General features: G+C 36.0%; 1 protein-coding gene across 3 annotated transcripts; it reads right to left on the reverse strand.

The window, feature by feature from the left end:
• Positions 1-3,785: 3,785 nt before the first annotated feature.
• LOC107716910 (nectin-3) lies at positions 3,786-8,037 on the reverse strand. Of its 3 annotated transcripts, none has more exons than XM_016523528.1 (6): positions 7,850-8,037; positions 7,231-7,569; positions 6,344-6,646; positions 5,839-5,944; positions 4,857-4,996; positions 3,786-4,214 (listed from the first exon to the last, which is right to left on the reverse strand). In XM_016523528.1, the coding sequence occupies exons 1-6, from the start codon at positions 7,929-7,931 to the stop codon at positions 4,093-4,095; spliced, it is 1,092 nt and encodes a 363-aa protein (XP_016379014.1). In that variant the 5' UTR covers positions 7,932-8,037; the 3' UTR covers positions 3,786-4,092. The 3 variants fall into 3 exon arrangements, with proteins under 3 accessions (XP_016379014.1, XP_016379016.1, XP_016379015.1); XM_016523530.1 differs by lacking the exon at positions 3,786-4,214 and adding an exon at positions 5,585-5,649 and having other exon boundaries at positions 4,977-4,996; XM_016523529.1 differs by lacking the exons at positions 3,786-4,214; positions 4,857-4,996 and adding an exon at positions 5,440-5,649.
• Between the last annotated feature and the right edge of the window lie 5,304 nt (positions 8,038-13,341).

The following is a 13,341-nucleotide window of genomic DNA, read 5'->3' on the forward strand; positions in this document are numbered from 1 at the left end:
TATAGTTTTTTTTTTTTTTTCATTTTAGGCTATTTATATTAGGTAGTTAAATTAGACCTATTTAATTTTCTTTGCTTAACTTATTAATTTTTATAACTTTTTGTGACTATTTTTTATAATTATATCTGTGGCAAGATATTCAGATTGGTACTACACATACAGTACTTCTTAAACAACTGAAACATTTTATTTAGGTCGAAAGGTCAGTTCCATGACACACACTTCCCATGGTTCACTGGTTGAGCACTGTGGGCTTTTTTGTGTTTGTGTTGGACACTTTCTGTTGTGACTTATTTGTACAGTTCAGTACACTGTTTTTCCTGGGTTGTCCTCAAGATGAACTATGAAACTGAAGCCCTACAGATGGTTCAATTGCCCTACATAACTGGTTTATGATCACACATACTCTATCCACTTTTTCTCTGGCAAGCAAGAATAGAGAACAACTCTGGAGCTGCAACACAGCAGTTAGAAACACTGGCAAATAAAATAGTTCAGAGCACAACAGTCACTGTCATTCTTTTGGAGGTCACCAATCAAACCATTTTTTGTACTTTTTCATCAAGACAAGTCAGGTTTATTTATATAGAGCAAAATGCGCAGTGATGGGGTTTTACGTAGGCATGGAAAAAAGACAACGATAAACAGAAATGTAAAAGTCTTAAAATCACTGAAAAGAAAAAGACAAAGTTTAATTTAAAATCAATACAAAGGAAAGGAAACTTACAGAATGAAATAATGCAGTGCATATTGGTTAAGCATATTTGTGATGTATTTAGGTCCAGACAAATAATCAGAAAACATATAATTTACTCTTGACTTTGATTCATGAACTTCACAGTAATCAATCAAACAGTACATGACTAAAACATTACACTCGCATGAGCCCCTCCAGTAACTGTGATTGGAACTGAACATGCAGTGCTGAAATAGATTGCATTTTCCAGATTTCTTAAAGGGGTCATATGATGTTGCTAAAAAGAATATTATTTTGTGTATTTGGTGTAATGAAATGTGTTTATGCGGTTTAAAGTTAAAAAAACACATTATTTTCCACATACACTCTTAAAAATAAAGGTGCTTCAAAAGGTTCTTCAAGCGATGCCATAGAAGAACCATTTTTGGTTCCACAAAGAGCCATTCAGTCAAAGGTTCTTTAAAGAACCATCTCTTTCTTACCTTTTTATAATCTGAAGAACCTTCTTTCGCCACGAAGAACCTTTTGTGAAACAGAAAGGTTCTTCAGATGTTAAAGGTTCTTTATGGAACCATTTAGACAAAAAGGTTCTTCTATGGCATCGTGAAGCACCTTTATTTTTAAGAGTGAACTTCGCGCTGTGGATCGCCGGATCGGCTTTCACCGTGGACGAAGCGGAGTCCAGCCCTCTATGCCCTGCCTTTCTGAAACGCGTCGATTTTTACAAAGCTCATCGGTCTGAAAAGCGAGGTGTGCTGTGATTGGCCAGCTATCCAGTGCGTTGTGATTGGCCGAATACCTCAAGTGTGAGACGGAAATGTTACGCCCCTCACCATACTGTTGATGCCGTGTCCGGCCGGAGCGACGAGACATAAACATTAAAACCCATTACAAACGAGGCATTTGTTGCATCCAGTGGGGACATAATTACGGATTATAATGACTTATACTGTCTTTTTACGCGTTACGTTGCGTATCGCGCCGTGTAATCATAAAACCATGTCTGCATTTGTGATTGGAGAAATTACGAACAACAAGTGCTACTCTACACTGCTCAAAACTCGCGTTTGAATCGTCAGTGGCAAATCCTTTAAATATGAAAATGTACTTACAGTCTGGCATTGTAGTCTACTCTTCCAGGATCAGGAAACAGTCCTCCATGTGCTGCACACATCTGAATATTTGGGTTGAAGTGTTCTGGAACAGTGTTGTAAATACCACTGATTTGTAGTCGTGTCCTCTTTTGGAAGACCAAACAAAGTAGTTTTGCTTTCACACCGAATCACACAGCGTCTTCACGACATGGCGGCTGCAACAAATACTACAGCGAGAATAAAAGTTACGCCTTTTTTCTTTGCGTGACGATGTGGGAAGAGTTGCATAACGCCGCCCAAATGGTGACGTAGACATGTGGGGGCGTGTTAGAACGAGCCGTTTTAGGAGGGCGTGGCTGACTCTTAACTTTTATAAAGAATATCTCTTTGGATTTGAGACTTTAGTCTTTGCAACTTTACAGATCTTCTTTATGCACCAAGAGCTTGTAACACTCCAAAGAGAAAGGAAAAATTGAAATCGCATCATATGACCCCTTTAAATAAAAATGTAATGAATTACAGTACAGCTGTGTCCACAGAGCACCTGTGTATGTGCATAACTTATATCTCCAGCAGGTTTGTGTACAGCAATTATAGAAAAGCGATTGCTCAATAAATCAGCAATTATAGAAATGTGGATCGCCGTTATGAATCAAATTGATCTAGTTTTGGATGCTCGTTTGCAGTGTAGACACGGTATAAACTGTTTTACTGAAGCACTACAGAACTTTCCACCAATAAGCTCAACAAGTCATTTATGCAGACTCGAAGAGGCTTGCATCTCAGGTCCTGTTTATCCATGGTATTAATCAGAAATTTCCTATTTACCAGTCCCGTTCTGTGCTTTGTGCTTTGCTGTCAGAAAGAACAGAAATCATGGTGGGCGGTCCATTCATGAGTTCATTCTTGTCTATTTCTTTGGGAAATCTCATTAAAGCCTAGATACTTAGTCAATATCCAACAGGTTTTGAATAAGATGTAGCATCTCATTCATTGGTAACATTCTAATCTGGTGACCTAGATATTCAGCTTGCAAACTAATCTGAAATTCCAGTCAAATAAATTTCTACAGCTCATCTACAAGTCAAGCATGCAAAAAAACAGATTCTGGTAATCGCTGTCAGTTGTGACCATAACAACACCAACCAGGACAGCTGGGAACATGAGCGTAGCTTCTGCTTTTCTACCCACGTCACAACAGCCTGATCGTGCAGGTTCACATTTGCAGCACAAATATGACCCTGGACCACAAAACCAGTCATGAGGGTCAATTTTTTTAATTGAAAACTGAAAGCTGAATAAATAAGCTTTCCATTGATGTATGGTTTGTTAGGATCGGACAATATTTGGCTGAGATACAACTATTTGAAAATCTAATCTAAGGGTGCAAAAAAATCAAAATATTGAGAAAATCACCTTTAAAGTTGTCCAAATGAAGTTCTTAGCAATGCATATTACTAATCAAAAATTAAGCTTTGATGTATTTACTGTAGGAAATGTATGAAATATCTTCATGGAACATGATCTTTACTTAATGTCCTAATGATTTTATATATATATATATATATTGCAAGAATTAAATACATTTTACACACACACACACACATTATTTCAATCCAATTTTTCTGTATTACATGACATATACAGTATATACTCATATGTATGAGTTCGAAATTGAGATTTATACACCATCTGAAAGCTGAATAAATAAACTTTCCATTATTTGAGAATATTTGGCCGAGATACAACTATCTGAAAATCTGGAATCTGAGGGTGTCAAAAAATCAAAATATTGAGAAAATCACCTTTAAAGTTGTCCAAATAAAGTTCTTAACAATGCATATTACTAATCAAAAATGAAGGTTTGATATATTTACGGTAGGAAATGTACAAAATATCTTCATGGAACATGATCTTTACTTAATATCCTAATGATTTTTGGCATAAAAGAAAAATTGATAAATTTGACCCATTCAATGTATTGTTAGCTATTGCTACAAATATACCCCAGCGACTTAAGACTGGTTTTGGTCACAAATATGCAGAACAACTTGTAATTTTGTAATTTCAAGTCTGAGTCTTCCAACCAGGGTGACTAAACCTCTGCAGATGATCCAGAATATGGCAGAATGTCTGGTTTTTCTTTTGTAAGTCACTTTGGATAAAAACTTTGCTAAATGGATGAATATAAAAGTAAACTTCCCCAGCACTGCTCGGCACCTCAGTCTGACTGTGACTGACATTTACCATGAGTTTACATATGATGATGCCTAATTAAAAGTGTTTACTTTTACTGTACTTTTACTTGAGTGTGGAACATGAGGCATTTTTCCACCACTGCTCAAATATGTAGGCCAGAGAAATCCACAGGACGGCACAGCTGAAGACCAAACCAAGAAGAAGCCAACAGTCATCAGTGGATCCTGCAAAACATAGAACAAGAGTGGAGAGCAGTCAGCTTACATCTTCTATGATAACAAGCAAAAAGCCAGTTCAATTCATTTGAAAAATCATTCTAATTCTATGAAAATAGTGAAGATCACATCACATCACAACTGTAATAATAATGACACAGAGGAGCAGTATCATTGGAATCAGAATGACTTTTTCCAGCTGATGAACGATGAAAACAGCCAATCCGAAATCCACACGACTTAAAAAAGCATGAGCATTTAAAGCAGCAGATGAAATAACTGTAGCACGCACTTATAATAAACAGAAAGTTATTGTGTTTTGGTGTGGATGCTAATATCATTATCGTTATTTTTATAGCTATTATTCTCTGTCTGAGCAGGCTTTAATCCTCACATTTTACATTTACTTTAGATGGCTTCCCATCTACAGGATTGTACAGATTTTCTGTAATGCATCAAAACCTGAAATACATTTGTTGTTGTTGATGCTAATTATGCAGTGTTTTAAAAACAAGAAGTAGCTTCAAAAAAAAAAAAAAAAAAAAAAAGCAGCAGCTAAAGAAACACCTATTTTAGAAACATTTACCACTATAAACTGCATAAAAACTATTGAAAATAATTTTCAAATATAAAGATTATTAAGCGACTCACCAGTGTTATTCACATAGAGGAAACCGGAAGCACTTCCATACAGGTTTGATGCCGTACAGATGTATACACCATTAAAATCAGAGGAAGATTTTGGGATGAAAAGCTTGTTTCCTTCAGAACGAGGAGTACTTCCATTCACTCTGTTAATAAAGACACATTAGGGAGACTAGTGAATCCGACATGTGATATATACATGAACATATGTGACCCTGGAGCACAAAAGCAGTCTTAAGTCACTGGGGTATATTTGTAGCAATACCCTACAATACACTGTATGGGTCAAAATTATAATTTTTTCTTTTATGCCAAAAATCATTAGGATTTTAAGTTAAGATCATGTTCCATGAAGATATTTTATGAAGATTTCCTACCGTAAATATACTAAAACTTCATTTTTGATTAGTAAGATGCATTGCTAAGGACTTCATTTGGACAACTTTAAAGGCAATTTTCTCAATATTTTGATTTAAAAATATTCAAATAGTGTCCTATCCTAACAAACCATACATCAATGAAAAGCTTATTTATTCAGCTTTAAAAAATTAAAAATAAAATTAAAAAAACTGGACCCTTATGACTGGTTTTGTGGTCTAGGGTCACATATACTGTACATGTGATAATGTAAAACAGTAAAAGCAAAACACAAACTTGAAAATGTTAGACAGCATAACATAACACATAACAACGATGAATAATGATGATAATTAATTAGTCATCATATTTTATACTTATATTATGTGTCCGATTCCACACTTCTTGTTTTCTGAATCCAAATGTTCCCAAGTCTTGAGTACTAGAACATTCCCAAATATTATACTTACACATATTGTTTTCCATCATCCAAACTAAGTAAAAAAACAAATGATATTTATAGCAACAAAACAGCTATGCCTAAAAATGAACAAGCAACTCTGCCATACAACTCTAAATGTGTCTGAAGTGTGTAGGAATTAAAGTACTAAAAAGCACATGATTTCATTACTTGATCCAGATGTAGCTGGTTGGTGTTGGGTTACAATTCACTGAACAAAGATATTCTTGAGTCTGTGTTGGATCATCAGGAGATATCACCACCAATTCTGGGGGATCTAAGAGTTGCAAAATATAATAATAATAATTTAATGCTTTAATTATAATAATATATGACTTACCATAAACATAGTTCATGTAGTTGTGAATCTAGGGATGCTTCATTTACAGGAGGGAATCTGTGCCGATCACGTTTCACATCTGGCCGGTTATAAGCATTATGTAGGCCAGGAAAAGTTTAACTTTCTTCTTCTAGAGGAATGACAATTTCCTTGCATTCCAGCTCCACCAACCAACAGATTCCAGATACAGAGGCCCACCACAACTTACAGTCACAGTAAATCTGTTAATAGTCACTCAGCCTTTACCAGTGGCCGTTGTATTCTTTTTGCACTAAGCTAGTTTATGACTTGTTTGACAGTGTTTACATATACAGTGTAAATGCATATGTTACTTACAGTGGACATTTATTATGTAGTCAAGTTCTAGCTCCTTTGTCAGTGTGCTGTGTTTTACCACACACTGGATCTTCTTCTGGTTTAAATCTTTAGATGGTGCACCAAGTATGTGGGACACAGCCGTGACGCTTCCATCTGTCTGCTCTGTGTAGCTGGTTTCTGTCCTCAGTGAGTCATTCAGAGCTCCTAATCTCCAAAACACCTCTGCTGCAGGCCGGCCATTGGAAGCGACACATGATGCCAAAATAATGTTGAAAGGACCTGAAACATGTGTCTTCCCTGTAACATTTCCCACCGGAGGAACTACATTTGACAAAAAAAAAACGACAATAAATGAATTATGTCAACAACGTGAACATGACGAAATAGTTCAGCTTTGGTTTGGATTATTACTAAAAGTAGATTTTTAAAGTTCTGCCCAATAGCTAATAATTTTTTTTCATGCTATGGTTAATTATTGATAAATTGCAGTATATAAAAATGAAATACTTAAAGGGGTCATATGATGCGATTTTAATTTTTCCTTTCTCTTTGGAGTGTTACAAGCTCTTGAAATACATTGACTGTTGGGAAAAAAAATAGACAATAATTATGTTATTGTGCATACAAGCACTACCATTTAACTTTTACAAGTTTTGCTTTAAACACACCATGTCTGTAAGAGGAAATGTAATGATGAATCATTTAAAAGGGAAAATTCTGTCCATTATGTGCTGTTAAATTCTGATGCTTGAGACAATGTCTTCTGTGTTCAGCAAAAGAAAGTTAGTTGCACAGAGTTGGAACAACATGGGAGGGTAAATGACAGATTTTTAGGTGAATCCTTTAAGCTTTTAAATTTAGAGTTTAAGCAGCTTTAAATCAGAGAATAACATTCACAGTCTTACCAAGTACGGTGACATTGATGTTTGTCTGATTTTTTCCACTAGGAAATATGAAGATACAAGTATAGATCCCATCATCCATCAGTGTCATTCCCAGCAGCTGAACCGATCCATTCTTCTCTTTAATATTCCCAATAAATTTGACCTTGTCCAGTAAATCGTTTTTGTGTTCAGTTTTACCATCTTTGTCAATGATTAAGAAGGTTTCCTGTTTAGGGTTTTCTCTTGTCTGTTTCTGCCAGACAATATGAGTTAAATTCTCCTCTGTCTCAGTCAGATGACAAGACAAAGTGATATTTCCTCCTTTTTTGACTGATGCATCATGACCAATAATCTTAACACCTGCAAAATACGTATTTTACGTTTACGGAGTGAGTAAACATATAAATATCTTCTGGAAAATAAGTGAGCTGTGCTCACAAATCAAAACTGAATCGAGGCTGATTTGTGTTTTGTTAAGTTTTTAGCATGACAACACAAATGACCAAAATACTGAAAAGATGATATTATGTTATCACTCAGTAACATAACTTAAAAATCACTAAACCCCAAAATCCTAAACTCATATGTCCAATACATATAAGTTAACATATAGTAAATAAAGAAAGAAAAAGCAACTTACCTGTTATGCTGTTGCATTCGAGATAAATCAAAAACAGACTGAAAAATAAGTCAAAAACATTTCTTCTCCAAAGCAGATGCATGTTGTCCAAAGCTGTTAAAAACCACTTCTACTGAACTACTCTCACGTCTCTCGCTCTAGTCTGTGTGCTCAGTGTGATCCAGCTGTTGCTGACTGTCCTCACATTAGAAAAAGACTGAAAAATCTGTGGACCGTTGGATGAGCAGGAGGGAAGGGGAGAGTAGGAGGTGCGAGGACCAAGAACAAAACCCCCACACATAATTGTGTGTGAGCTCACAAGGAAATGAGTGGAGCCAACAAAGGCTGCTGTTTTTCTTGGTTTGGTTTTGTTCTTTTTCTTTGTCACTGTTTTGTTTAGTATTGCGGTTTTGAATTTAACTGTTCATTTAACTTGACTATCTGTTTAATTTATCTTAAAGACTTAGTTCACTCAAAAATGAAATTCTGTCATTAATTACCGTTCTAAACCCGTAAGACCTCCGTTCATCTTCAGAACACAAATTAAGATATTTTTGATGAAATCTGAGAGCTCTCTGACCCTCCACTGACAGCAAGGATATTATCACGATCAATGCACAGAAACGTAGCAAGGACATCGGTAAAATAGTCCATGTGACATCAGGGGTTTAACCGTAATTTTACAAAGCTACGAGAATACTTTTTGTGTGCAAAGAAAACAATAATAACATAATTTATTCAACAATACTTGTCCCCGAGTTACCGTCTTCCGCCGTTGTTGTTTACATTCAGTAGAAATCGCGTGCATGCTGAATGTAAACAATGAAACGAAAATGAATAAAATGCAGTATTATGCATGCCAGGCTAGTAGTTGGCAGTGTCACATTGTAAAGAAACACTATGCGCCTGCACACATATGCATTCCTATGGACCGAACACCTATTACAGATGCGCACAACGTCACTGTTTTTACAAATTCACGTTACACTGAGACGATTCCAAACACCCCAGTATATATGTGAAAAAAAGGAAAGTAAGAAAGATAAAAGAAAACAGTTAACTTCTGACTAAGTTTCTTTAGTCATGTACCTTATTTACTGTAATTGTGACCTTTGTAGCTCAGAATGTAGTTCATGAAATGTCTCGATAGTCTTGAGGTCGAAGATTGGGAAGTCTTGTTTCTCTGACTGAACTTCCTGTTATTCTGTTTGCTGGGGGTTGGTACAGTGTCCTTGTATCACCTTGAAGTGAATTTCTGAAATCTACGAAAACACCAAAACAAGAGAGTGTAAATCAGATTCTGCTCTTTTTGAAAAACAAGTTGATTTAAACTTGCTGGAATGATTTTGACGCCCTTTGGCTGGTGACTGCAGTTTAGTGTAAGCTAATCATCTTAGCCTGCACCCACCATATCTTCATCACAGGATTGGGCCCCCCAAGTCACTGAAAGACAAGGTTCTTCCCCATGACTCCATCACCCGGTCTCATTTGCAGTGATGAATATGTTTCTATCTTGTCTTGCCTTCATTTTACAGCTGAAAGGATAACTAATTAAACTATTTTCTAGGCCTGAATTTCAAACAGTTTATCTTGGCACAGTGCTATGGGTGTTCCACCCCTGGAGGAGGTTTTCTTGCATCCTTAAAATTGAACTGAAAAGAAAAAGAAGAAAAACCCTCTGACAATAATTTGCATATTTGCCTCAGGTCGATGACTAATAATGACATAGACTGATCTTCAGCCCAGTTTTTATTAGCCGATATTATGCACTGAAAAGAAATGGAAGAGCAACTACCATGTAATGCTGCCTTCACATGCTATCAGAATTCTTGTAAATATGGACATGAACGGTCTCTCAAGTCATATTTACAGCTGGGAAACTCTGAGATAATTCTGATACCTGACTTTCCGAGTTGGGCGGGCCATAAATTTTATACATGGCAGAGGAAACACATGGCTGTAGTACCGTGAAGTTTTATTCATTTTTCTCATAATTGTCTACATTGCTTTCTCCTGTCATTACAGTCATGCATATTTACGTATATAAATAATCATTTGATGCATATTGTATGTATTGAACACAGCAAAAATAGCATTTATTTGACTGAAATGTAGGAATCGTCACAAACATGTGGAAAATAGGATGTTTATGATAGCACGAGAAGGCAGCATGAGTCCTGTCTTTCCATATTTTGCAATTCTGATTTCGAAGTATGTTTTATCTCTTTATTTGCCATATAGACAGCAGTGTCTTTTGAATGTGAAAATATTTTCAACTGTAACCAATACCATTTAGAAAGAGTCATAAAATGACATTGCAATTCACAAGTTCTGCAGGTTTTTCCCAACTAAATAGAATGGGATTGCCAAATTATGTTTGACAATTTCTAAAAACCCTTCTACAATATCGCTTAAACATTAACATGCAAAAAAGGGAAGGCAAGGTTCAGAATCTACTAATTAATCCACAGACTTTGCATTTTGGCTATATCTGTGATTGAGGTGTTTTAACATGCAAATGACATGCCTGAGCAGCAAAGATTTCTGCCGTTTATGCGACTCGCTTATGCCTGGTCTGCAAGGGTTCTTCCTTCAGTCTCACCTGCATTGTGAGAAAACCTTTCTGCTGCCAGCCTGCTCTGAAGCCATGAACAACACCAAAGGCATAATGGAAGTCAGTTTAGATGTTGGCTGTTTTGTAGTACGCCAACTCACATTTTAGAACAACCAGATCAACCTGAAACTAAGTCTGAAGTTACTGCTCAACCTACTTTGCATTCCCCATTGTCCTCAAAAGTTGAACAGTGTAGAAAATCTAATTAAAATTTAGAGTGTCAAATGGTCTTATTTTACCATTACAAATCTCCATTATCTCTGCACCATCTTGACGGTCTGGAATTAGTTCAGATATGATCAACTAGACTGAATAGTATAGCTTTCCCAAAAATGGTGTTTGGCAATTCTAGTATCATAAACCACTTTAAAGCATGACATGTCCTGCTGCTCAAATAACAAAAATGCAGCCAGTGGTGAATTTCAAACAATATAAAGACCCACTTTGCAAAGTCAAATAGACTGTGTGACCTGTTCATAAACAAGTCTCCTTGAGTCATGGTTGGATGGTATAAATAACACCCCATAATCAATAGTTTATTCTGAATTCTTCTGTTCTTGGCCTAACATCTCAAAAATACCTCAAAGACAAATCCAGCCTCAGGAATCCAGCCATGGAGTCCTTAGCTTTTAACAAACTGTAGAAAACTGATCAAAGCTGCATTTCTCTGCACTCTGCATAGCTTTTAATCCGACTGTAGTTACATCCTCACAGCAGCTAGATGTTACTGTATTCCCTCTACTAATGTTGAAACAAAATCTTTCAAAATGTTTTTTTGCGGAGACTGGTGATAAAATAAGAGTTACATTGTTAAACTGCCTCCTTTCTTAAAATAACAAATATCCCAGGCCTGGTCCTCTCTCTTCCTCCACTGTCCCCTCTCCTCATTATATACTTCCGGAGCTCCTCCATGGGATTTGAGATTTGCAGTTGTTTCTCATTAACATTCATTCCTCTGGCCTCGCTCCATTCCCACAGCTCCCGCCTCCACCCTGCTTACCACATTATCTCACTGCCCCTCGCAGGCCAAGAGAAAGGAGAAGGAAGTAAGAGAAGCGACTAGGAGAGAAACATAGAGGAGAGTGAGAGGAAAGAGGAGAAAAAAATGATCCGGCTCCCAGAATGCTCTGTCATCCAGTCCACCACCAGTTGGGAGAACTCCTTCACGATGTCTGGCAGCGTCACTAGATGCTCCACACATCCCACACTGTACAATCTAATTAACTGACCTTACATAAAAAAGCATGCAAGCCTTAAAAAACGTTGGCGTTAATGCTTCTCATTTACTTTGAATGGGGGACGTCATGTGTTGCTGAACTGAATTGTGGATCTTGTTGTGTCGCGCCAGTGGTGTTGCTTGTGGCAGAAGTTAAAAGATTTTCAACTTTTCAAGCGCCAGCGCAGGCATCAGCCAATCAGATTGTCTTATGCAAAAAACCCTAGTGTAGATGCTAGCCAATCACATTCATGCAACACCGGAAAAGTAATATGATTGGCTGTTGTCACTATGACGGTCGCACCAAGCTGTTATATTATCTGACCCAGTAGCCATGCTACTAACGGTACCATATTTACATGGACTTGAAAACAGATCACACTCACACTGCCTAGTTGTAGTTCAGTGAGGAAAAACACTTGCAGAGGGAGTTTTCAACCCAAGTCTGTCGTCCGAGTTGCCTGGAGGCAGTCCATCCTCCTGACTGTGCCAGAAACAATTCCAATGTTATTCTTCCATGTAGATAATAGTTCCTCTGTTATTTTCATCTGGTATCAGCAAGTCTTGTCCAGTTAACAAAACTGCTTCTTGCAAAAATGAGTCGTGTTAAGGTTTCAGAATGATGAATATGAAGATGTTTAGAAACATACAGTAGCGCAAAATGCTGCTGTAAATTGGGGAACAATCTCTCCCTGCCCATACAGAAATGTAATATATGTACATGTAAGTCCCTATATCAGTGATGCCATATATGTTTTCATATATTATTAGCACATATATACATCCTCACAATATATGTAGATTTAGGTTTATACAATATATGAAATACCCATATTCAAATTATTATATATACATATATTAAAATTATTTATATAATGACTTTTTATATGGTCCTGTATGTTAAGACCATACAATATATGTCTAATTTATAAGCCAAGTCTATTTCAAAAACATATATGCAAATATTCGGTATGCTTATATAGGATTTGATATAAGTTTATATCATATATGAAATACCCATAGTAAAATTAGTATATTAAAAATATGTATATGTAATGCCACATATGTAAACAATAGGCCCTATATATCTAATTTATATATGCAAGTTTATTTAAACAACATATATGAAATATTATTCTTATACAGAATTTTATATGGATTTATATATTTTTATACCACATATGAAATACACTCAACTTTTAAAAAAATGCAGTTTGTACATAAGGCAGTTTTTAAATGAACTAAATGATACAATTTCTATTTGTTGTTGAAATATATTCATTTACACAGTGGCTGTCATAACTTGTTTCATAACATATTTATTTAAACATACATTAAATAATTAAGACATCACTAACAGGTAACGTAAAATATAATGAGTATCTAATATTTCGCAAAATGCTCTTCTCTAGACTTTCTTTCCTCTAGTGAACTCAATCTTTTCACTTTTTTTCACGTTTTTGACGTCTTTTCACGGCATTTATTGTTTGAATTTCCTGATTAAAAAATGGACAGAATTTGAAAGATGAGACTTTGTTTCTTATCAAAAGTAACAATAGGTTATATAAAACCGGAAATTTCCAATGAATTGGTTAAACCAATAGTGTTTTGTTTTTTTATTTGTTTTTAACTTTGTTATTTGTTCTGTAGCTACACAGGCATACCGAATCAAAAGACCCGTAC

This window comes from Sinocyclocheilus rhinocerous, unplaced genomic scaffold (genome assembly GCF_001515625.1).
Source record: "Sinocyclocheilus rhinocerous isolate Xijiao unplaced genomic scaffold, SAMN03320098_v1.1 scaffold1171, whole genome shotgun sequence".
Taxonomy (NCBI): Eukaryota; Metazoa; Chordata; class Actinopteri; order Cypriniformes; family Cyprinidae; genus Sinocyclocheilus; species Sinocyclocheilus rhinocerous.

What these genes read in the sequence shown, in the direction of transcription:
- LOC107716910 (XM_016523528.1), bottom strand. Translation starts at nt 7,931, where the DNA reads ATGCATCTGCTTTGGAGAAGAAATGTTTTTGACTTATTTTTCAGTCTG. An exon ending in CATCAATGTCACCGTACTTG is followed by an intron (nt 6,647 to 7,230) that starts GTAAGACTGTGA and finishes TGTCAAATGTAG; the next exon opens with TTCCTCCGGTGGGAAATGTT. An exon ending in ACCAGCTACATCTGGATCAA is followed by an intron (nt 4,997 to 5,838) that starts GTAATGAAATCA and finishes CTTTATTAACAG; the next exon opens with AGTGAATGGAAGTACTCCTC.